This window comes from Macrosteles quadrilineatus, unplaced genomic scaffold (genome assembly GCF_028750875.1).
Source record: "Macrosteles quadrilineatus isolate MER2022 unplaced genomic scaffold, UCM_ALF_1.0 Scaffold_1__1_contigs__length_201487025, whole genome shotgun sequence".
Taxonomy (NCBI): Eukaryota; Metazoa; Arthropoda; class Insecta; order Hemiptera; family Cicadellidae; genus Macrosteles; species Macrosteles quadrilineatus.
The window spans coordinates 177842860-177869826 of NW_026542594.1; the positions used below are offsets into that span (position 1 = coordinate 177842860).

The 26967-nt window shown below is 35.3% G+C and overlaps 1 protein-coding gene across 3 annotated transcripts; it reads left to right on the forward strand.

The window, feature by feature from the left end:
* Positions 1-4242: 4242 nt before the first annotated feature.
* Positions 4243-26967, forward strand: LOC128990673 (kinesin-like protein Klp61F). 3 transcript variants are annotated; one of them, XM_054413192.1, is made up of 21 exons: positions 4299-4318; positions 4993-5117; positions 7168-7273; positions 8019-8157; positions 9563-9709; positions 10086-10240; positions 11895-12038; positions 12577-12846; positions 13090-13282; positions 13465-13647; positions 15049-15311; positions 15758-15897; positions 16194-16309; positions 17735-17917; positions 18267-18434; positions 20192-20425; positions 21956-22135; positions 24196-24406; positions 25134-25330; positions 25582-25740; positions 26625-26967. In XM_054413192.1, exons 3-21 carry the CDS (start codon positions 7203-7205, stop codon positions 26736-26738), a joined length of 3267 nt encoding a protein of 1088 aa, XP_054269167.1. In that variant the 5' UTR covers positions 4299-4318; positions 4993-5117; positions 7168-7202; the 3' UTR covers positions 26739-26967. The 3 variants fall into 3 exon arrangements, with proteins under 3 accessions (XP_054269176.1, XP_054269167.1, XP_054269158.1); XM_054413201.1 differs by lacking the exon at positions 4993-5117 and having other exon boundaries at positions 4243-4318; XM_054413183.1 differs by lacking the exon at positions 4299-4318 and having other exon boundaries at positions 4845-5117.

The following is a 26967-nucleotide window of genomic DNA, read 5'->3' on the forward strand; positions in this document are numbered from 1 at the left end:
CAATATTGACAGTCAAAATAGGTATTCTTCAATTATTATTTGCAAATGCTGTCTATGTAGGTTATGTTATGCAAATATTTTTATAAATTTTCATTTGAATATATTAGACTATTTTTTATGACGTAATTCAAGCCATGACCCTGAGTTTTGGCTTTGTTCTATGTAATAAGTGCTATAGTCAATCGAATAAGTGCTAACATGGAATAACCATTGAAAGGCCTCTAAAATTGCTGGTTTTTTACTGTAGTTTGGTTGTTTGCCATCTCCATTAGATATACTTTCTTCCCTCAAAGTATTCCGCACTGCGATGCATAGCTAAATAGGTGTTTCCTCTGTAAGATACTGAGAATTAAGTATTTTTTGTCATTAGCCAGGTTCCAAGGTACATTAGAATTATATTTCACCATTTATATTTCACCTTTTTCTAATTTACTTTTTGATCTTCGTTGGAAAACCTGAGCTGGCAAAATTATTAGAACACAACTGTGTTGACTTTTTTTATAGTACCGTATTGAAATTACTTATTGTGTACTTTGTGTTCTTTCGATGATTTGAAAAGAAAACATGTATTTATGTTTAACCGTTGTTAACAGTTTTTTAATTAATTTAATTTTTTTAATTTAATTTTTTAATTTTTTAAATTTTTTAATTTTTTTTTTTAAATTTAACAATTGTTAACAGTTAGTTATAACTGGGTCAAAAATCTTACTAACATTATAAATGTGAAAGTTTGTGTGTTTGTTTGTTTGAAGTTCAATCACGCATAAACTACTGGACGGATCCGGCTGAAATTTGGCATGATGGTAGCTCACATTCCCAATTAACATATAGGCATATTCTTATCTCAAAAATCCTTTCGGGCTCCACCCCAGTGGCTCTGTAGTTTCCCATGTTAACCTTATGATGAGTATTCATATAAAGGGAATTAAAGAATTTAGTCAGCTGTTTCAAATAAAAAAGTTGGTTCTATGTAAAAGCATTAAAAGTTATAAGATTTACCAACTGGGTGCAAAACTACATTTTTTTGCATTTATGAAAACAGCTAATTATAAGTAAGCAGCAACAACAAACTGTGGTATGCAATGAGAACTGTCAAGGTAGGATTGTTTACAGTTGTGTTTATGTTTTTAATTTCATGAATAATTTTTGATATTTTATGCACTTTTAATCATTTGTTTTTCTCTATTGTTCAGATGAAGTGGTGGAATATTATGGCTATGGTAGATGTGTAATACTATAGTACTGTAAATTTATAGAAGCAAATTTTATCAACATGTGTCCTCCCCCATTGCAAGTTCCAAATTTGAGTTCAATATAACTGCAATAAGCATTTTTTTACTTATATGCCAACCCCGTATACGAAGGACGGGTACTCTGCTAGTAATTAATATAGCAATTGAAAGTTCTATAGCAAATAAGTTGTCACAAAAGTAAGTATATTTCATATTTCGTCTATCGTATTACCTTTAATGCGGCCAATGACGATATATGACGATATAGCGATAGTTAGCAACCATAATCAATGGGAGTACAATAAATGTTATGGGCATAAACGTAAAAAATTGAGTCATTAGAAACCAAAGATCCACATTAATTGTAGGTAACATTTGTAAGTTTATTTGTTGTGAAAAATTAACTACAGCTTTACTATACTTCCACAGTCTACCACTGTAGGCCTACCGTTACTGTAGTTTTGTGAAGGTTCACTTTAGTTATCGAACACAAATGATTCTACATACTGTACTGTACAGTCTTCAGCACCTTCCAGTACTAATTCCTGTGTAACACTTATTTTTCTGTTTACTGTTTGGATCCTTCACAGTTCAAAGAGACTTATAACGAAATATCACACTCTTTACAATATCAACAAATTACTGGGCTGCGTATTCTTCATTAAATTTACCTTTACACGAACCCTCTTCTACAATACTTTCATTTTTTTATTTTATACCTACATGGCAGGACAATAAGAGCAAGTAAATTTGCATTTAGACAATTAGACTTCTAATAAATGTTTTTAAATTGTAGAAAATAATATACCTTAAACAAAAATAAATGAATATTAAACTAAAAGATAGTAACGGGTGACTAATCCTTGCTGAGTTTGGTTAATTACATTTAATTGTTAAAGAAATATACTACACAGACATGTTTTATTACAATACAAATATAATTCTATTAAATACCATAGAAATTTCATCGCAGAACTAATAACAACTTGAATAAGGTATGCAATTAAAAAAGAAATATTTAAGATCCTACTCCAGTTTTCTTAAACATTTATCATGCAAAATTCGATTATTTTTATAGGTTAGGGGCATAATTTATCTCTCGGTACCGGTACCACACTAGACTTTTCGTTGATTAGTTGAAGCCGAAACCTGGTAAGTCCTATTGGAGCATAAATCTTTTACTGGAAAGATTATTATAATGAAATAATTAATTTAAATAATTATGTAACTAATTAGACCTGCCCATATTTTGTTTCAACTATAAAAAATAGTGTTTACAATTTGTACAATCTACCATTAAATACGGGTGAAACATTGAGTTGACGCCTGTGCACTCAAACGACACCAACTGGAAACACATTTATTGAAAATAATTGTTGTGCATTTGATAACAATATATCACTATTATTTAAACAAATTAAATGCTAAATTGATTCGTTTACGATAGCATACTTTTAATAAGCGGATTTAAAACAATTGCTTTATTTACACAATATTCGTCAATTAATAATCTGAGCCCTATCTATAATTACAGTGCCTTGTGATTCAGAACGCAACCCATATACATCACAGTTACGCAAACAGTATTTGAATAGTAAAGGGAGTTAATGTACAAATGTTGGTCAGTCGAACGCACGGGAATCGAGTAGTCAATTTTTTAAACAGTTTAATTCAGAACAGCTATTTACACATATAAAGACCAAAAACTATGTCGTATAAGTCAATTCTCATATCTTCAACGATTAAGCGATAGTTTGCAGAACAATAAGTATTTTCAAACATGACTTAAAATTGTTACAACAAAACCTTTTACTTAGGTACACAAATTGAATCTCCAACAAAACTTGATTAGACGCAAATGTTTGATATACAGTTGAACATTTTACATTTTTTGATAAAACACATTCTTTGTAAGGAAAAAATTAAATTTCACTTGAATTAGGTTACAGCAGACATTCGCTAGTTGTGGGGAAAACTAAATATAATTTAACGTTACAATTTCAATTTAATTAAATTTGAAACTACCTGTTTGTTACAACAACCGGAAACAACTTCAAATATTTAGCGTTGGTTACTAGTACACTATTACAACTTAATAGTTCAGCTCAAATAAACCACGACAAATTCATTATCTTTTCATTTTTCAAATGATTTATTCTGGATTCTCTTACGGAGTAAACAAAAATTGTCATAAGCTATAAAAATAAGTTATTATTTGTTTAAGACGTTTGCCATTTGTATTAGTATTGTTATTGTCAAGGTTAATACTTAAACCATCTTTTAAGAATAAAAATAAACACGTTATTTTACTTTTGAAAATAAATAGTAAACAATACCAACACTAGCCCTGCATGCCTTCAAAGTCCCATATATACATGTATGTATGAATGCGTGTGTATTTAAGTGTGTGTACTTGAAAATACTAATAAAAAAATATTAATTAAAAAAATATCAATTAACAAAACAAATAACCATTAACGTTGCTGGTGACGACGTGTGTTTACGCCTTCAATCTGAGAGACGCAACAGTTCTAGCATTTTGGATGTTCCGATCTGACTAGTAGCGTTTTGGAAATTCCGACCCGGCATATGATCACAAGTTCCAAAGTGAAAAGGACAGTCTATTTCATAAGTTTACTTTAAGAAATAAATTTGTACTTCTAGTTATGACTGTACTTTTGGATCTTACGATTTTGGAACTTCCGATCGGCAATATTTTCTTTGGATCTTTTGATTTTGGATCTTCCGACCCGCTAAATAACCTTTGGAAATTCCGATTTTGGAAGATCCGATCGGCAATATAAACGTTGGATCTTACGATTTTGGAACTTCCGATCGGCAATATATTCTTTGGATCTTCCGATTTTGGAACTTTTGAAATACTCCCGGATAACCCACATCACCGCCAACAATTATGGTATAAGGTAAGAGTCAACCCCATCAGCTGATCCAAAGGCGAGCAGAAAGTTCTACTCGGAGCGACACTAGCGCTCCGGCCGGAAAGGACCAACCGCCGGCAACCAGGTTTGTCTTGCTTGTACCACACACCGCAAAAGGACTCCTGGGTCTACTCTACAGTTAGTAAGGTACCCATAATGTCTAAGTAGTTAATTAATCTTTTGGGGGGGTAAGGGGAATCATATCTTTTTCTAAATTAGACCAAGATCAACCAACAATAAATTAATTCAAGTAACTAAATTAAACTTTACGGATATCGATATCATGTTTAGGGCAAGTTGCTGCAGGCGTTTCACAATGGCGAGGAGTAGTTAGAGTTGAATAAGATGTAGTTAATCTATTTATTTGAGACCTATCAAAGCTGGCTTATGCTGAGCAGGGTTTTCGTGAGTGCTATGGGGAAGTGGAATCAGCACGATTTTCATTAAGTGTGGATCTGGCTGGGTTTATTCCAGTCACGACCCCGCAAAAAATATCATGCCAAATCATGTATGATCATGCCAAATAAAACATGCTCCCTTAGGTATGATGTTTAAATCCCCATTCAAACCTCTTTGTACATAGCTGCTCCTTTTTAGTTTCTTTTTCTTTTTCTTTTCTCCACTCTAGTGTTTGAAATTTTGAAAGTTGTCAACGAACGAACGAACTTCATCTTCATCTTCTTTCTTCAATCTTCATCCATCTTCTCTTCCTTCTCCTTCATCTGGTGAATGTGACGGTCTGAAAGACTTTGGATTGGAATCGGTTCGATTTGTTTTTGAGAATTTGCCCGTTTGACTAAAGGTCGAGTTATTCTTTTTAGTTTGGTTTAGATTTGATCAAGAATCATCTTGAGCAAATTATCGAAGGTTTCAAACCCAAGTTTCCTTGTGCCTGGAGGTTAGGACAGGCCTAGACCTACAACTACGCTACACTGTTGCCGGGCTGGTAAGTAAATAATACTCCCTTATAAACCGTTCTTAGTATTGTTATTAAGTACCATGCCTATTATTCTTATGATCCATTTACTTACTTTTCTTATTGGCTGTTCCTTTTGTTTTTCCTACAAATTTTTATTTAGATAATTTCAAAAGGGGCAGTAAGTTAAAAGTTTTTTTAGCGAATTTCCCATATAGGGAATAAGCTATTACCGTAGTACTCATGGTAAGACCTGGACCCGGGACCGATTTTTTTTTTCGTTTTGAGGTCCCTAGAGGCCAAAAACACCATCCGTTCAAATTCATATATATATATATATATATATGTGTGTCCGTTAGCGCGATAACTCGAGCAAAAATGATCCGATTTTGATGAAATTTGGTACAAACGTGTAAACCTACGTTTATTCGAACGAGTTCGCGAACCAGCATGATCGGACCATGGGAACAGGGGTTTATGGGGGCTTTTATGGGGTAAAAATGGGTTTTTCCCATTTTTGACCCAAAAAACATAAAATTTTGAAATTTCTTTCCAAACTATTTTGTAGAGCTTAAAAAAACAAATAATTTAGTATATTGAAGCGTTATAATGCACCTAATGGTTACGGAGAAAATTCCAAAAAATTGTTAATTTAAAATTCCCATGTTATTCTTATGGAGAATAAGTAAACCGTTGTAGTGTGCTTGTTTATTAACATATTTTGCCCAAATTTGGAAAATGTTTTTATTTCTTACTAACTATTAACATTTTACATAAAAAAACACTTTTACCCTCTCTGTTGCAGCAAACCTAAGTATGTGTTAAACTGATTCTATTTAAATAGGGAATAAATGTGATATTTTTAAGGAGACATTTTAGTCTAAATCAAATCAGGCAAATGGAAATTCGCTTAGTCTGCAGGTTTGCTGCGACGGGGTCATTTTACTGATTAACTTAGGCCTAAGTTATGTAACTTAAGATTTTGCCACACAAATTTTTGAACATGGTTTGGTTTTGTTTCCACTTGCTGTGAGATTATTGTACATAGGCCTATTTTATATTTTTGATGGCTAGGGCCTAGGCTTATTGCATGTGCATATATAGGCTACTCATGGATAATAATGGCTGAATTTTCTAATCTTTTTTTAAAAATGTCAGTATAATAAACACAACAGCAATTTATTTGTGTTTTCCTGGCCTGGGGGGGATCTCCCCTTGATTGAGAGTTGGCCCCTGCCTCAATGAATGGTTCAATTTATTTTAGAATCTGTTATGCAGCTCGTAGGATCATTTGTCTGTTTTGTAGCAGAGCTGTTACTAAGAGACCCGTCAAAAAAAAATTGAGAATATGGTAAGGTAGACTTTATTTTTTACTCTGTAGGACTAGGCCTACATTATTTCCGAGTTGCATCTCTGATCACACTTTTTGTTTATTCATTACTGGTACCGTTAGATATTAAATAGATGTTGGTAAATTCCATGAGTTAAGGTAAGTTAAGGGTAAGTTATGGATAAGTTAAGGTAGGTTATGAATAAGTATTTACCTACCATATCCTTTATTACAGGGTGTCCAGCTTCAACAATAACAAACTTTGGCCTACTGTACCTTAGATTATTTGGGAGGTCAAAAAAAGCGAAAAATGCCATACAACATGTGTCCTATTTTGAACTCGTTAACAAGTCTGTATATGTGTTTTTTACAAATATATTCATATCCTCAACAGTTTGAGCTACAGGGGTTGAACGCTAAACGGTTCAAGATAGGACACATGCCTTGTTGCGTGATTTTAATTGTTTTGACCTCCCGAATAATCTGGTTAAGTTTATCCTACTTGAAGCTAGAAAGCCTGCATATGTGTTCCAAGGATGAAGAAAACAAATTTGGCAGTTATGTAATAAAATCAGCTGGGATTAAACTTAAGGGGGTCCTAACAAGAAATGACTGTTCCTAAATTTAACATGATAACCATAAATAATTGATACCGGGCGGTAGTCAGAACATAAGTATTATTACCTAGGCTATGTAAGAAAATTATAGTTTTGTCTAAAAGTGATTTAATATTGTGGTTGTTGTTTTCAGATTCAAAAATATTGTGACCAAACCCTGAGTACAACATGGCTGGCAAGATGAACTTGAAGAAACCAGATGCTCAGGCCATTAACATTCAGTCATATATTAGAGTGAGGTAAGTCATGAAAAACCAATAATTTAATAATTTGTATACAAATTTTAATCCTTTTTTGCAATCTTTGAGTAAATTCTTATTTTTGTGTGAAGTAAGCATTTTACTGATGTCGCCTCGTAAAATAAACCAAGCTTGGGGGAATCTGTGTGATTTTGCACAAAATATAAACTGCCATATCTCTTCTTTTTTTCATGAGCCCCTTTAGCCTACGTATATATAGCCTATATATATATACAGGGTGCGGCAAAAGTCAGCGTACCGAAAATGCAGCTAAACTACAGCTGGTATTAAACATAGCTATAACAGTAGGCCTATTATTGTAAGTACATGTTAGAGAAGCTGTTTAAAGTAAACACCCCCATTGTCTAAACACATGTAGCACCTATTCAACACTGATTTGCAAATTCTTTTACATAAGCCTAGTTGTGAGTAAATAACATCATCAATTCTTTTAAATGTTCTAAACTTGAGGTTTCTCCGAAAACATGTTAGTAGGTTGTGTTCCAGGAAACTGTTGTAAACACTGATGTATGGAAGTTGATAGAACAAGCACTACACTAGACTTCACGGTCACAGGCGGAATAGTGACCAGACAAAAAATCCTCGATAAAGATAAAACTAAAACAAAATAAAAATAACTTGACGTTAGATAAAGTTTCTGTAATTTATAATGAGAGTGGGCTAGCCTGTCATTTGTTTTTTGTAGTTAATCAAATTTCACTAATTTATTCATAACTGGTTTCAGACCACTTTCTTCAAAGGAAAAGAAAGCCAATGTCCTCGAGTTTGGCAAGAAAGAAGTGACCATCAAAAGTGGTGCTGAAAGTTCTAAGTTGAACAAAACACTGTTGTACGATCGTGTTTTTGATGAGCAATCAAAACAGGTAAATAATATAAAGTTTGATTTCCTATGTACTGACCCTATATTTAGCTCCAATGGCCAACCAATACAGTAGGTATATATCTTAAATGCAAGTTTACAAGTTTACAATTACCTGAGTTAGTATAACAAAAAAACATTGCCTATAGGCCTACCAGTACCTAGACAATAGACAATAGACAATAGACAAATAATCTTTATTTACACATTCATTAAGAATAGTAGTAGCGTCAATTTACAATTTTTTCTAAATGTTTGGTTGAGGTGTTGTTTAGTCAAAGACCAATACTTGTTACCTACCTGCCTGACATGTGCTGCAACTTAAATAAAAAAATAATAATACCAATCTGACATACTGTACATTCTCTCATTAGCTTGTCAACAACCCTTTTCATGGGTAAGCGGTGTGAGGACTATGACCTCTTATGGCAGAAAATCACAAAAAGTTGCAATAAGTTCTGAACCGTAATTTTACAGAAATAGAGGTTGTAGCCTACTGTTTTAAGTCAAATACCCCCGCCGCAGCAAACCTGCCGACTAAGCGAATTTCGATTTGTCTGAATTGATTTTCAGTTAAATATATTTTAATAACATTAGGTTTAACAAGTACCTAGGTTTGCTGCTACAAGGAAACTAATAAAGTGTGTTTTTGAGTAAAATATTGATAGCTTAGTAGAAAATAAATAAATTTGCCAAGTTTGATTAAATATATATTCATAAACAAGCAAACTACAACATTTGACAATATTCTCCATAAGAATAACATGGGAATTTTAAATTTACAATTTTCTCCGTTACTAATAATCGAACAAAAATACTTTTATATACTAAATTATTTGTTTTTTTAAGCTCTTTAAAAAGGTCTAAAGAGAAATTGGGAAATTTTGTGTTTTGAGGGTCAAAAGTGAGAAAAACCAATTTTTACCCCATAAAACCCCCCGTAAAGCCCCGTTCCCATGGTCCGGTCGTGCTGGTTCGCGAACTCATTCAAGTTTATCCCGCTTTACACCTTTAAACCAAATTTCATCAAAATCGGACAAAAATTACTCAAGTTATCGCGTTCACGGACGTATATATATATATATAAGTCTATATATATATATATATATATATATACATATATAAAAATTTGAACGAATAGTGTTTTTGGCCTCTGGGGACATCAAAATGAAAAAGTAAATCGGTCCCGGGTCTAGGTCTTACCGTGCCACCTACGGTAATAGCTACTTCCCTATAGGGAAATTCGCTAAAAAAAGACTAAGTTATTACATGCTAAATTTGAATAAAAACTGGCCAAGCAGTTGTTAAACCGATTGTATGTTGTTTTTATTACTTTAGCAAGTCTGGATGCATCCTACCACTAATATTTATACCGGCAGTGAGATATTTAAGCTTGCTGATTTTCGCAGATTGTCATTTACAATGCGGTTGTAAAGCCGATGATCAAAGAAGTGCTTCAGGGCTACAACTGTACAGTGTTTGCCTACGGCCAGACTGGAACTGGGAAAACTTACACCATGACGGGGGACCAGGACCCTGATGCATGTTGGGAAGAGGTAAGTTAAGTCATAGATAAAAGATAGTAGATTTGTCATCCTTATGGAACAGCTGTAGCCAATTTGATTGTTAGTTCTGTACGTCCAACTAATGATGATGTAAATATGTTTTGTGTTGATTTGTTTATTAGTCCATTTGAGTTTAACAAAATATCGAACCATTTGCTGATTTACAATCTATTGCTGTTGATGATGAACCGTAATGGATTGGAAACATTTCCAGCATAAAGACTCAATGTTTTTCACACCAGACTCAATGTAGCCTATTTATGTAACATTTTTTGCTTACAAAAATAACTGCAAAAAATTAAGTTCTCAAAGAAAAAAAAAATTTGATCTCTAACCAACGAGTAATTACACTCATTTGTTACTGTAGAGCGTCCACGCAGGAATTGTCCCGAGAGCCATGCACGACTTGTTCCATGAACTTTCCATTCAAGCGTGTGAATACCAAGTGTCGGTGTCGTACATGGAATTGTACAATGAAAGGTTGCGAAGTCTCCTTAAGGATAATGAAGAAACAGACCTTAAGTAAGTATTGTGGAACATTGTGGTAAAGTAGTCAGGGGATGGATGTCTGCAGAAAGCAGCAGGGAAAATGAATCCAAATACTCTACTAAAGATTTTTTGTTAGGAAGCAGGCTTACCTGAATGGGAAAGAGTCCGAACAGGCAAAAGGGATAGCAAACTTTACACTGTAAACACAAAAAATTTGAATATTTCACTGTCACTGACAGCACTTTCAACAGTTTCAACTAAGGAAGAAAGAGTTTTCTTCAGGTCCAATGGTGACGGGGAGTTGTTAAGACACACAGCCTTTTTTTACCTTGTTAGTCTCAACAACTCCCCGGCCACCATTTTATACCTGAAGAAAACTCTCTTTCTTAGTTGAAAGTGCTGTCAGTGGCAGTGAATTTAATGTTTTTTGTAGTGTTACGTCTAGTGTGCCAGTTTGGACTCTTCCCATTCAAGTAAGCCTGCTATCCTCACAAACATTTCTTAAAATTTTTAAATTGGCCCTTGTGTTCTACGGTACATTCTTAACAACTTAAGTTTATTTAGGTTTCGGAGTGTTCAATCTAGTTGGTTGCCGGTTCGATCATGAGAAAAGTCAGTTTATCAATAATCTTTAAATAGTTCTAAACCGGATCTAGATGTTCTTGATTATTGGACTTTTTAATAAATGATCCTAAAGTGGATATTCTAGATAATTAGACATTAATGCGTCTTTATAATAATTGTGACTCTGTCTATTACATGTATATTCATTATTCAATAAAACGATTCTATTCAGACAGCAAAATGGCCACCATTTTTGGACTTGTAATTTACAGTACTTTCAAGTTTCAATGTTAGAAATTTACAAATAAAAACTGTAGCAGTATCAACCTCTGGATAAATGGGTTTTGGTTGATCGTTTGATTACCGTGGTTCTAAAGTTTGAAAAGGTTTCTGTGGCTTCACGTTTTAACTGTACATGATCTGAAACGCAAAATAAAATATGTATATAGATTTGCATGCATATTATCCAAAAAGAACATGTCAGGTGTTTCTGGAAATGTAAAGTACAAGTGACTTTTTTTATGGAGGAGCACGTCTTTGGATTTTGTTTAGGACGGGGAAGTTAGTTTTCGGTTTTCGATAAACACTATTAGCCTGTGGATAATGGTCCATTCACGTACAGCGTTTCATTCATTCTCTTTCAATGCTTTCGAGCCTTTAAAAATTCCGAACACAAAAAAAAGTTCATGAATGTTGCTGCAATCTGGAGAGATGATCACAATGTTTTTTTTTTTTTTAAAGAGGTTGGCGGCCTCTTTTAACCTTGCATTTGCCCGTCCACATAGACTACAGATCTGTGCGTGGAACGTATCCAGCAAAGCAAGGGGTGAGCCGGTACAGTACAAAGGTGAACTGTACTGATAAAAGTTTGTGGCAGTGACCAGGATCCGAACCCACGACACTTCTGCCTTGGGCCCAAAGTCCGTGACGCTACCAACTGAGCCACCGACTCACCACAATGTTGCAATGACCATCTCCCATGATCGTAGATGTTGCAACAAACACTGAAGATGTGTTTTGATTTTTAATTTCCTTGCCTTCTCTCTTTATTAAGGCTTTGGGTACATTCAAATAGTAGCATGTACAATTTGCTGGATTTCACACACAGTGTTTTTACTTCCAGACTGATTGACGATTTGGAAGGAGGAGTGATTGTGAAAGGTCTTTTGCCAACACCTGTCAAAAGCAAAGAGGAGGTGTTTAAACTCCTTCAGCATGGAGCGGAGAAGAGACAGGTGGCTGCGACTCAGATGAACCTCAACTCAAGGTAAGATACAAGTCAGTTTTTGTTAATGATTAAAATTTAATGAAGTTCATAATTTGTATCACACTATGCTTTTGTAGTACAAAGGAACTTCGATAAGACCCTCAATCACAAGTCACTCATGATAACAAGTGTCATTTTAGATGCTCTTGATTTTTACCACCCCTAACTTACTGCAAAACTTGATAAGAAGTCTACCTTGATAACAAGTCATATTTGACAATCCCCAATCCCCATGATAGACTTGTTACAGATGTACAGTACTACTGTAATAGGAAAGTTTATCTTGATGGTAATTATTGATTCTTAATTGAAATAAATCAAGCTTTATAGATGCTTTTAGGGTGATATGAGCTTGATACCAGTGTAAAAAAAAACTTAAATTATTCTAATATGATCTTTTGTTGCAATTCATATAAGTACGTTTGAAATTCATTGTTGATGATGGTGAGTTAATGTTGTTCAAATCATATAAGTAATCTCATGATCCTATTATGCTGATCGGTTTGATTTGCTTCTAACATATGATGGAATGTTTCAGCCGATCACACACAATTTTTACGATCAACGTGAATATCAAGGAGAGTGCAGTTGCTGGCAAAGATGATGTACTGCGATGTGGCAAACTCCACCTCGTGGATTTGGCTGGAAGTGAAAACGTGTCCAAGTCCGGAGCCAGCGAAAACATACACAAATCTGCAACGGGGGTTAACAAGAGACTTGCAGAGGCTTCAAACATAAACAAGTCTCTGTTGACGTTAGGCCGAGTCATAACATGCTTGACGGAGAACAACCCACACATCCCTTACAGGTACAAATATTCAGAATGCAACCTAAGCTTAAGAAAGTAAGTGCTTCTCGCAAAAAGTTAACCATTTGTGCTTAAAAGCATGAAAAAGACAAATACATCTTGAGTAATCAGCAAATAATAATTATTTCTTGGTTATAGAACTCTCAAAACATTAACATTTCCACTATATTTCATGGATTTAATTTTATAAACTTCAATAAACAATTAAGGATATCGGTGTGTGAAGGATTTTCTTGTTTATAGAGAGTCAAAACTGACAAGGTTTTTACAAGACTCGCTTGGTGGCAAGACTAAGACCTGCATCATCGGAACAATATCTCCAGCGCAGGCCAACCTGGATGAAACGGAGAGCACACTGAACTATGCTTCCAAAGCGAGATCCATCAAGAACAAGCCAGTGAGAAACCAGACCATCTCCAAGAAGGACTTTATGCAGGTGAAACTTTATAAAACTTTATTTTGCTTCACACTTTTTCTGCAACATTTTTTTTCAAAGTAGGGCCTACAGTCTTTATTGTAAAGCTGTGCTTAACTAATTTCAAGCAGTTTCTGGGTATACCCTTCATGTAGTCTTCAACAGACCTGTTCTCGCTTGTTACACTTACTTTGTTTTGATAGGTTGCGTCTGAAGAAATAATGAAGCTCAAAAAAGACCTGGAAGCTGTCAGGCAAGGAGAGGGGTTCTATATCTCTAAAGAGTCTCATGAAGAAATGATAAGCCGAATGAAAGAGCTGGACGACCAAGTGAAAGACTCACATGAAAAATATTCACGAATCAAAGAGTCGTACGAACAATCAAAGGTAATTAAAATAACATAACAATTAAATTCAAAAGTGTAGTATTCTGTTTTTCTACCAAAATTTTTTCTGAGATTGAAAAAAGTTTTTTTTCAATTTTTAATATATGTAATTCTTTACTGTGGTAATTCCATTTTAAATTATTGTCTCGTAAATCCTGAAAATCCGCTTCTTGCAGGAAGGACGTTCAAAGATGGTGTTGATAACGGAATGGTTGACTCTTTGAACTTGTTTAACGCAGTAGAAGATACATATTTTAGTTTTAGTCCTTTAAAACCATTCTTTATTATCCAAAACCTGATATTGTGACCAGAGAAAAAGATTTTTAGTGGCAAATCAACTGTTGAGTCCTAAGACCCATTTGTTTGGAAATTCAAAGCTGTCAATTTAAATTAATATAAGTTAAATCTCTTAATTTAACTGTGTTTGCAGGAAATAGCCTGCACACTATTATCCTTATATATAATACGTGAAGGTGATTTCTACAAAACACTACTCCTCCGTTAATAATGAAAGTATTTTTTGTGTAGACGCCCCATTTCACCAATTCCTGTTATAAGGCCCGGCGCATATTGAGACGCAGTCGGAGCAGCGCAGCGTAGTGCAGCGCAGGGCAGTGTTTTGTAAACCATGTATTTGCTAGGACACGCGCATATTATGGCGCAGGGCAGTGCAGTCCCGCACGTGGACTGCGCGCACTTGTGGTCGAGTCACAAGTGTCTGTGCCGCATTGCTCACCTGCGCCGGGTTGACTAGTGTTTTGTGACGGATCTAGAGGATAATTAATAGAAATTGTGCGTTTTTATCAATTTTTTACGTTACCATTCATAGTAAGTATATAAAGAGTAATTACAGGAGTGAAATCTGGGAGAAAATACGAAAATCACTAAACATTGCAAATTTTTCGCCCTTTCTTTCTTGTTCTAAGAAACAATAAATCTAAATCAGCACCTGAATCTGACTCATAACTCAAATCCTAATATTTAACAACGTGTTCACACAAGAAACTGTGTCACTCCTATACGAAAACTGTACGACTCTGCTTCCCAATATGCGATGTCAACTGTGCAACACAGACTTTTTGCCCAATTCTGCCCTGTGCTGTGCTGCACTGCCCGGATCGTGCCGCACAGCTCAATATGCGCCTGGGCTAAAAGTCCTCGGGCTTGAACTCAGAGTGAGTTCGTTTTCAGTTTCGGAAACTGGAGTGGAGTGGTTGATTACATTATCGTGGAGTTGACTCTTTTACATCGGAAATTATATGACTGTCAGGATTATTCGTTTTGAAATAACGCCTGTAATACTAACTATGCAATTGCTTGAATTCGAGCAACAGGTGCACTAGTTTTTATAATATTTGTATTAGTACTCATAGCTCGATTTAATACAGTATTTTTGCTCTAGGAAATGTTCAGTTCCTTAAGCTCCGACTTTGACGACAAGTGTGCCGAATATGAAGAGCTTGATAATCTGTTCAGAATCGAAAGCCAAAGATGTCAAGAGAAGATGAAAGAATTCGCAAAGGAAGTCGTTGTCAGGGAATATTTTATCAAAGAATATGAAAAGACCGAAGGCAGTCTGACAGAGCAAGCAAAAACTTGCAAGTCTGTGCTGGAAAACCTCTTAGACCAGAGCAATCGATTGCACGACAAAATTGATAGAAAGCAGTAAGTAAATATTTGTCCAAATCATCCTCTGTGTTTGTTATCAGAGAAAAATTATGCAGATGAAACGTGATTGAAGACGTTATAATAATTTAAACCTCATGTTATATTTTTATTGCAGTCACCCATTTATTTCAGCCTATCATTTAATATAGTGAATGTCAGATGGTTTAAACGTCAAAGAATATTAAAGAAAATTTCAATTAGACAAGTTTGGTAATAATGAAATGGGCTTGAAAATAGAAAAACTAAAATTGATCAACTTTATTGTAAACATTAGGTCTAGTATGTTTTTACAGTAAGAATAAATGTTTTAAGTTTTGTTTAGCCTTGATAAGACATTGTTGCTATATTTGAAAATCGTATATTTACTTGATTTAGTTCTTTTTAGGTATAATGTATGAAATTTCAATTTTTCCTATAAATTGCAAACTTGTTGTGCTTCACAGGTCTAACGAGTCAGACAACCTGCAGATGTTGGGTCGCTACAAGGAAAATGCTAGCAAGAAGGTTGCGGACTTCAAAAGCAAGCTTGATTTGTTCCTTGACGAAGAAAAGCAGTTTGTGAAAGAAGTTATCAAAAATGCCAGTAAGCTTTGTGATCTGTTTTTGTGATGAAGTATCAGAGTTAAATTTATAAGCTAGATGAAATCTACATTTATCTTCAATATTATATGCTCTCTTAAAAAACTCCACATGAAAACGTAAATGGGTACATTTTGTTTGAATACTTGACATACAAATCGATTAACAATACAATTATAAATTCTTTTTGAGACTGATCAGCAAAGCGCATTTGATACCAAGAACCCATTAAAATCTTTGTAAATTAGTATCAATAAGATGGAGCCTAAGTTTTTAAGTTATCAATTGATTTTGTTTAAGGTACTGTGAACAGATTATTTGAAGAAGAGAACCATAATGTTTTATCAACCATTAAATCTTTTGAACACCAGATGAAAGCCCTTGCACAGTCAAGGAATGAAACACTTCACAATAAGGTATGTATTGAAATACTTCTTGTTCATCTTCATCCTAGTATAGGGTGTCTACAGCTCTCTGAACCTCTTCTTCAAGATAAGACCCCAATTTCAGATCACAGATGTCCTGAAAACCCTACAGAATTTTATAATGTATCCCAGATTTTTTAATATATTTTTTTATAAAAGAAGTAATCATTTTGGTAAACTACAACATTTTTATGTTCTGTAAAATTTTGTTGTTGAAAGTTTGAGCACAATTACTGGGGTTACAAGCTGGAGGTTTTGCTGTTACTGTGATGTGCAAAGTCAACGAACTTTTGTCTTGTCAGCTGATAACACGTGTTTTGTTGTAATATGACTAATATGTATGTATATGTTTAATTTACTACCACATAGGTAAACGTAAGAAAATTTGCCACTGTAGCGTAAAGCATAATAAATAGCTAACCAGACCTGAATTTCCCCAATTTTTGTATGTTAAGGTTGTGCCACAGAGTACAGAGGCCTAGACTATTTGAATATTTAGTGAGGGTAGCATGTGGTACACACGGCTACATTTTGGGTGAATTGGTCATGTGAATGATTACCATAACCAAACTGTTCGTGTTGGAAACAAAAACTGGCCTCATTTATTCAACCTGAGGAGACAATTTACCGCTAGTCACTGGCCCAAAAAGCCAGCTTTGATGATTTAACCCATTAAATAATAATAAATAATAACCCATTAAATACAGAAATATTAATATTACAATAATGACACGGGAAATTAGATGAACATTTTTGACTACATGACCTGAAAACAATTATGTGAATTCAGAATAATTACATTACTAACACCTAACACCATAACTAATGTGGGGTCCTTACCCCCTGTCCCTAGCGTCCTAGCACGTACGCATGTTGGATGTTCGATGGCAGCGGCAAGACAAAACTTCTAGTCATCTCTCGTCGTCTCCTCGCTCTCGCGCATGCGCTAGCACTCACGTGACCTGAAGAGTGCCTTCTTACTGGGACATTTTAATTGTTGAGGTTAAGCTCCACAGGTAGCAGGCTTACCTGAATGGAAAAGAGTCCAAACTGGCACAAGATACACAAAACTACACCATATACACAAAACATTAGAATATTTCACTGTCACTTACAGCATTTTCAACTAAGGAAGAGAGAGTTTTCTGGCCTAATGGACCATAGTAGTTATTATGGACCAGTAGGCCTGAAACCTCTCTTCTTAGTTTAAAATGCTGTCAGTGACAGTGACATAGTCCCATGTTTGTGCATATAGTGTAAAGATTGTGTTTCATGTGCCAGTTTGGAGTTTGTAAGGTAGTTAAGGAGACTCCCTGTAGATATACGATGGCAGGTGACTATGAAAGTCATATGTATATTTTACATTGATCTTTTTAGTTAATAGTTTTTAAGGTGTCGTTTTTTGTTTCGTTCCAGCAAACGGAGTTTACTGGTCAAGTCAATTCTTGCAAGTCACGAGGGGAGGAAATAATACAACACTCGGTTAACCTTTACAAAGACGTGATCAAGTCACATATTCTGCCCTCGATGAAGAACATTCAAGATCAGCTGAATCTCATCACCAAAATCACTGAGGAGGGAAGCAATAATCTCGCCAGGGTAGAAACAAAAACTGAATTTACTTATTTATCATTACTGGTCAAAATATCTAGTTTAATCTGTTGTTAACTCTTTGACTTTGTGCTATCACTGTCAGAAATTTGTTTTAGGCAATTTAGTTGTGTATCTCTTAAGTAATGTATACCTAACTATGTGCTTCTCTGAAAATTATCTATATCTGATTCTGATACCACTGAAATAAATATTTTACAATTTAAAACTGATATTATGTTGTCTGTTTTATTTGATTTTTAAATCAAATCATATCATTGTGACATAATTCTGAATCAGATAGAAAGTATTTCCTGTGTATTTATTTACTTAATTACAAGTGTAAATATGTTTTCAGTTCGAAACCAGACAGAAGAAGCTGATCTCTGAAATCACAGAGAACCATGTGTCGTTAATGCAGTTTTCCACTAAAATTGTTGATCAAGTTGAAGCTATAAGACGTAAAAATAAAGAAGTTGTTGCTAAACCGATCATAATCAACAACCTTGTCGACCAGTTCAACGAAGTGAGTGTGGAGTTTTAAGTATTTTATTACTATCATAAATTGGTATCAAAACACAAGGGAGTTTTTCACAAACTCCAATGACGTTAATTTAATAAGCAGCGCGTTTCACAAGCTCCAAAATTCACCAAATACAGTCCCGGCCAGAAGTTGCTGCAGGGGTTTCCACGGTCACATTGCAGGCACTGTCCGCCATGGTTAGGTTAGGTTGGGTTGGATTAGGTTTTCAATTCTACATTCTTTACAAAGCATTAACAGACCAACAATTTTGTTTTGCGGCGCGTGGCTTACACCGTATATTGTGTGGAGTCTGATATCTGACCGTGGCAACTGCTGGCCAGGACTGTTCTTTTGATATATGTGAATTTTGGAGCTTGTGGAACGATAATTATTTAACATTTTTTTTTTTTTGCTATTGGACTTGGTGAAATTTGGAGTTTGTCAATCGCTCTGTTTATTAAAATATTTTTTTTTTTTAGAGTTGGCAAAATTTGGAGTTCTTGAACTTCACCCAAACGCAACTGGGTGTATTTTAGCCCATCTGTCATGTGGATGTGATCGAGATTCCTCTATAGGTCTATACCAGTATGGTATAGACAATACTGCCACTGGTCTATAATTTAAAACATTAACATTTTTTGCCACTTTTAAAAATTTACTTTAGTTTTCCATTTTTTTGTTTAAATTGTTAAAAAATTCTAAGGGTTTAACTAAAAGCTTGGAACAGCCTGTAACGGTAAAAATATTACGAGATCAGAAAGCGAGCGTTCAGACGATTTCAAATGTCCCGCGCAAGGTCATTAGTTCTCCGAGCGGTCACGTACTGCGCTAGCGTCGCGATCCCTATAAAAGCCGCGCAGGACACGGGACAGTCGGACTTGAGTGCTGGGCGAATAGCTAGCAACATCTCCCTGGTAGGGCGAGGGCGGAATAGCCCGGTAATAACCAGTGGTGGAATAACCCTGGAAGCGTCGAATACTAGGGTTAGGCTGAGGGCGGAATAGCTCTCGGGCCCGCGGATATAACGAGACGATAGGTCGAGGGCGGAATAGCCCGGTAATAACCAGTGGTGGAATAACCCTGGAAGCGTCGAATACTAGGGTTAGGCCGAGGGCGGAAAAGCTCTCGGATCCGCGCATATACACCGCGAAACCGTAGGTCGAGGGCGGAATAGCCTGGTAATTAGCCAGTGGTGAAATAACTCTGGTGTCGTCGAATAGTAGGTGTTAGGCCAGGGCGAAATAGCTCGTGGACCCGCGACAATCGATTCGGTTAATTGTAAGTATAGTTGGTTTTAATTCCAAAAGTGAAACACGGTATATCCATTAAGTAGAGGTTTGTTTTTATTTTCGAAGTTAAGATTTTAGTTAATTACGACCAGTGTTTCACTCACAGAATTAACGCCAAATTACTAATTTGTTTAAATTAAGGCCTAACCCGGGCAGTGATGAATGTGTCATTTACTGAAAGCTGATGCTTTAACGACCATATCTGAGCCCATATTTTAAAAACTAAATACTATTATTATTACCACTAACCCTGGACTAACTCAATTAGATTAGCTATCCGAGGCCGACAGTACAATTTTGTCCCAGGACGAAATTGCACCGTCACAAGCCTTTGAACAAATATTTTAGAAGCTAATCTGGACCATTGTGCATTTTAATGGGAGAAAGTGAGTTATTAAAAAAAATGTTTCTAAACCATTGGTGAGTGATTTATAGCGTGTGGCAACTACCACTAACCTTTCTTTTTTTCAGAATATCAAGCAAGTGATGTCAATCCTGACAGCCGCACAAGGCAGTTGTGCATCTATCAAGTCTGAATCCGCCTCAGTGTTGGCGGGCGCAACAGCCACAGAGGAGGGAGCGGAATCTTTGAAAGAAACAGCTATGTCTAATCTGCAGATACTCGGATCTATCCAATCAAACGTTGAGGAAGTGAAAACAGTTAGTGAACAACAATCAGAACAGGAGAATACTCTATCGAGCGAGGTAAGCTCAGTAGTAGGCTGCAGCGAACCTTCAAAACCAGAATTACTTGAGAGGTTTGGATTGCCTTCCCAAAAAACGTTTGTGTTTCCTTCTCATGAATTTCCGCTGGTATGGACACTATATTTAAATTAGGGGTGTGTTGATTCTCGATACCACCTGATACTCAGACGTTGGTGTTGGTATCAAGAATCGATCGTCAAAAGTCGATACCAATACCATACCTGTCATGGTATTACCGCTATTGTTGCGAATGCGCAAGATGACAACAACGTTTCTGTGACTGGGAGAGACAATGATGATGTCTACACAGCCGCAGGTGATATTAATGATTCCGTCGTGATCGCGGAAGACTACGATGATATGAAATAAATAAATTAGCCAAATTTTATTAAAATACATCCATAAACAAGCAAACTATTTACTTTCTCTATAAGAATAAAATGGGCAAATGTATATCTTTTCTCTGTAGTATTTCATTGTACAACAACGCTTCAGTTCACAAAACTATATTTTATAGAAATCGGTTGGTGGTCTAGATCTTACCTTGCTACATGCAGTTTAATATATCTCAAGCATAATTGATACGATCGACAAAATTTAAAATATGTACTCAATTATCAGAAACTGCATTGAGTTTAATTTTTCTGGTAAACAAAATAAATTTTGTTTTAGGTGATTCAGATAATTGGGAGTTTGGACAATTGATTTCTACTTTACCATCAATTTTGAACGGTACTTAAGTAGACTTAGGATACGGAACTCTTTACTATCAAACTCACTGAGAAATTATACTGATGTAGGAACTAGGAACATTAACCCTTCCCGGACGGGCAAAATCGTGACATAGAACGGGGAAAAATTATAGGAAAAAATAAAAATTAATTTTCCTCATTTGTGTTTTGTTATACAAGTATACATAAAATAAACACAATGGAACACTTCATACTGTCAAAATAATTTTTTACTCGGTTTTAACTATACGGATATATCCGCTACTGCTGCGGATGAGTAGAAAAGCAGCGGATATATCCGCCACCCGTCTTTGAAGATATGACCATGACAACGTTAGGCAACAAATAAAGAACAACATGTAAACAATAAATAACGACAACGTAGTGTTGAGCGCAAAACGTCGAGGGGGGAGCGTTGGAGAGGGGGAGGTGCGGGAGAGGGTAGGCGCGGGAGAGGGTAGGCGCGGGAGAGAGGGGGGAGTGTGGGAGAGAGCGCAGCCATGGAGAGGGCAGGAAAGTGGTGCCTTGGTACCGCAAAACATCTGGTTAATGCTCAAGCACTTGCCAGTCTGTCTGAAGAGAAGGCGGATATATCAGCTTCCCGTCCGGAACATCAAAAACCATAAGCGGATATATCCGTCACCCGTCCTTTACCATCAAAGACTTAGGCGGATATATCCATCACCCGTCCGGGAAGGGTTAAGCAAATATAGGGGTTGGTACTATCATAAGACTTACAGGGCTGCAGAACTATTATTTTTTTAAACTAACAAAAAACTCATTTGTTAATTTGTTACAGATCAAAGAAAATGTTGATAGTTTAGTGGATGAAGTAAACACACATGTTGAACATATTGAGAATGGAGTCAAGCAGAACATAGAGCAAGTACAAGTACTATGTGGAAAACAACAACAAAACCTCTCACGACTGGAAAACAGTGTTAGCGTATTTACAGAACAAGTGTCTCAAACTGTTGTGGTAAGTTTACTTTTGTATCATGTTATTTTGTACTATGAATTTTATTTAGGTTTAGGTAACGCATGAAAGAATAGAAGTATAAGAATTGTCTACTGAAACAATAAGTGTCGTAAAACTGTATTTATATTCAAGTTAAGGATATGAAATAGAGCATATAGGCCTATGTTTTCTAAATGAGAAAATTATATCTATATTCATTAATAAAAAAGTCCTAAGTGAGCACTATTCCAGGACTGTAGGTATCCCTTGTATATTTTAAATTCAGTTTTATATAAAAAAGCTTAGGTATGTAAAGAATTGGACTTAAAAAACTGTGCAACAAAACTTAGTAATAGGTTTTTGGGATTTTTGTGTGGATAGCAGGCTTATCTTCCTTAATTAGAATTGTTGCCTGTAAAATATTTTTATTTTGTTTAAAGTTTTTTTTTTTAAGTTATGTGTGTCTTGTTCCAGTTTGTACTCTTTCCCATTCTGGTAAGCCTATCATCACAAATTCAAAAAAAGTTTAGCTTTATTTAAATTTTACAAATCCATATATAAATCCCAAAGTACCCATGAACCTTTTAGGAAACTAAAAGTCACACCCCCATAAACACTTAAAATGTTTGTCATGACGAGAAACCTTGTGCAAACCCCGGTCTCACAACCCCATGGGAATTTTCACAAACGTATGTTGGCAACACTGTTTACTTGGAGGATTCCATTCCCCCAACCCCTTTTCCTTCCCTACCTGTTGATATATTGTTTGTTCATCATGTTGTGTGGGTGCCGACACCTTGACAGGTTGTCTGTTCATAACATGCCCGTCTCAGAAGCCCAGTGTTAGTGTATTTTATTTAAAGCAGGGTCTCACAGGCCCAGTGTTTCGGTTTGTGTTTCTAAGCGGGGTCCATTATTTTCAAATGGGGTCTCACAGACCGGATGTTTCGGTTAGCGTCAGTCTGGGTAGGGTTTCAGGATTAGTGTTAAGATCGTAATTCCTTTCTAAAAGGGTGATTATTTGTTTGTACTGTATTCTGTTATGTTTATTTCAGCTTAAGGGGATTCGCCACTGAAAAGGGTGAATTTTTTTATTTAATGAGGAAAGTCGTGAAACTATTTTTCTTTCTACTAGGGTACTGTTTAACAAAAAATGGAAAAATTTTGGTTTAGGCTACTTCTAAATATAAATTATAGGTGGTAAAAAAAAAAAATAGAGGTTTTTCGATCAATTTGTTAGGGGTTTTATAAATCGATATTCTGAAGAGAGTTCTTTATGGATTTTGATAAATTTGGTGTTTTTTTTTAAAGACAGTTATCTAAACGTAATATTTAGGTAGATTCATAGTAATATCTCACATACTTTTTTTGCTGTGACACATTAAATATAATTTTTCTTCAGAAAAAAGAATTAGTTTGAAAAAAAAACGTTATTGTTCAGTACCTAATTAACTTAGATACCTAATTCTACCTAAATATTTTCCTAATATTGTCTAGAATAAGTAGTAAAAATTTCAACAATGTACCTTTAGTGGCTCTCAAGATATATAAAATTTTGTATTGAAAAATGTGAAATTTCAATGTTGCGGAAAACCGCGTTTGAATGAGAAGGTGTCCTATGATCTTGTAGCTATCGTAAAGAGCGAAACCCCTTGGTTATAACATATAATAACATTCATACATGGATTATATCATACTTTTTGGATGCAATAGGGTCCAATGTACAAAGAAATGTAAAAAAATATTTTTACCATTTTTCATGATTTTTACCTATTTTCAGTGGTAAATCCCCTTAACTTAACCAATCAATAGTTTTATTAATACTTATGAAGTCAAACGGGGATGAAGCCCGTGGGTAACAGCTAGCTTCTATCTAATGGTTGTTTGGGCTGAAAGCGAAATCTGTATAAATTAGAGCGTACTATACTGCTTTATTTAATGTTTCTGCCTATTCTTTCCAGAATTTTCTTATCACTTACCATTAATTTACTGTATTTATTTACTCGTTTAGTATATCAACAATTTGTATGGTAGTGAAATCAAGATGTGTTTTTTATACTTAAGTATTGAATTTTTTGCAGGCGTCTGAAAGTAAAGTTGAGAATTTAGTTGAACAAATCACAGATAAACTTATTGAGAATGAAACACGTTTTGAAAAAACGCTAAGGGAACAGAATAACGTGGCTCGAACTAAACTGCAGAATATGAATGAAAAACCTGAGCTTTCTCAAGTGGTTCAGGCGTTGGAGGAGAATTTAAAATCGATCAGCTATAAACAATATGTTCCTCAAGGTTTGTATCCCTATTTCATGTACACATTTCTGTAATAATTTTCTGTTCAAGCATTATTATTTTATTTCCTTCTATGAAGTTATGTTACAAAAGTCATCAAAGAATAGAAATCGCTCGTCGTTTTGTTCCAGTTCTGCTTCGTGTAACTACTTTTTTAAATTGAATAGAATGAATTGTTATCTTTACTTACTTCGCACTATAACCTTTCTTCAAATATTACTATATGTGTTTAATAATTGAATATTTGACAAATTTGTTTAATTTGTCCGTACTGATAGAATCATTTATCATTTTCTTCAGCTTCACATTTTGGATGATATACTTCCCTAATATACATCCATCTCCATCAGAAGATGTTTTAAGAATTTTATTGTTGTGGAGAAACACTGATTCGTTACCACTGGTCACTGTTGACACAGGAACCTGATTTGTTGAAACTGCATGTATTTACTGTAATGCCGAGATGAATAAATAAATATTCTGTTACATTTTGATACGATACCATAAGATCTTATCTAATGATGTAAGTTAAATGAACATTAGTACTTTGTTGAGTAAAATCATTTTTGGTTGACCACTTAAATGTGGAACCTCGTTAACAAGACCTTGATAACCAAGTCATATTTGGTAATCCCCATGATAGGCTTGTAATCAAGTTTCTACTGTGAATGCTTGACGAAATACACAACAGGGATGTTTTCAAACACAGTTTTCACATGTGTTTCAGGATCGACTCCTCAGAGGATCAGCAAGGACCAACTCCAGTATCCGAGGAAGTTTGTCGCCACTGCACCGAGGATGGAGTTGGTGAGGAAACTGAGAGAGAAGTACCCAGAAGCTGAATCTGTACCCAATGAAAACCTGAACTTTAAGGAGTATTTGCCTGCAGACCCGTTTTTCAATGGAGACATTCCAGTTACAACTGTAAGTTATCACACTGTATTTTTTAAATTTTTTTATAGTAGGAACAGGCTTACCCGCACTGTTGGTTAGTCTTTTGAGGTACTGTGACTCACAAATATACTCTCAAATTTCAGACTTTTCTTGGTCAGTGACCACAGACCACTTTGTCAATCACAGAGAAAGATTGTCTTCAATTACAAACTCCATCGTAATCTTCCTTGTGTCGTCTTAATTTGTAGTGCAAACTAACCGTTTCGATTGATTTTCTCTAGGAAAAATCCACTGGCAGTATTGGATCTACTGGAGACAGACGCACCGATTCCTCCACCCACTCCACGCCGAGGGCTGGCTCAGGACTGGGCCGCAGGTCTACCTCCATGCCAGACTTGAATGTAACAGACGACAAGTTTGTCGTTCCTTCACCCGTCGATGTAAGTACATAGTTTAAAAACTGCTTAAACAAATATGCTGTACGTATGAAAATTCTTCATTCATAAATAAATACATTTTTTTAAGTAGTGGCTGTTTAAATAAGGCCTTCAGACATTCAGCGGCATATGACTAGATAGTTTATGGTCCTAATGCAAATGATAGAAGGTAAAGTGCAGTAATGGGTTAAAGAGTGGAATATTTCCATCAAATGTCAAGGGATTGTGTTTTTTTGGGTACCCAGACATCTCACAGAAGACCACAAAGAAAAAGGTTTTCACAGCAGTTTCTACACTCCCTAACCCATTTTGGTGCTTTTCACTCACTAATTGCACCGGCGGTGAATTTTGGCATAGGAAATGTCTCTTGTGCTGATCTACAGAAGGCTGTGACTTTAAGTAGGTCAGTGTACTCGATTCAGGGGGTTAGTTTTGTGTGTAGTGGTGGCGGAAAGGGCCTGGTTTGGGGGGGGGGGGGTTGAAGTGGATCCAGGTACGACAATTTTAAGGGTTTTCGATATTGGGACATCAAGTACAGGTATAAGAGAGGCCAGATAATGCTAACAGTTGTTACCGATTTCTGTGACATTGGGTCGCTGACATTTGAGTCGTGGTAGTCAGTCGGTAGTGCAGTACATCTCTGAGCACCTTTAATTCGTTTAGTGTTAAAAATGCATTATAAAACAACGAAACAATGACCAAACAAACAAACTTCATCAACAAAAACGATATTTTACAACCTTCAATAAACGCCATACTAAAAAACAACGAAAAAGTCGGGTTTTGTAAGCAAGTGATGAGTTTGTTTTCTGAGTTATACCCAAAGTAGTTGTGTCTAAGCCTGTCTGTGTAATCTGTCACAACTAACATGTTATTTGTGTTTACAGAATAAAGAAAACATGAGAACTAGGAGTGCAAGGAGACCAACCAAATCCAAAATACCGGACCTTGCCATTCCAAAGAAGAAGAATATCCTGGGACCTGCACAAAATTTTGCCTGAAAAATCTGTACAAAACCTTATATAATAATAGTTAATAGATATTAAGTTTGAAAAAATATTATTATTAAAAAAAAAATGTATCAATGTAGTTTTATCTCTTGCCTGTGAAATGTGGTTAATGTAGCCTATTTGTATATTTATTACTCTACACTTTTTTAATGCTCTCTGATGTTTTGTAAATACTGTGATTTTACTTTTTTATCCTAATAAACATTCATTATTTTATTTA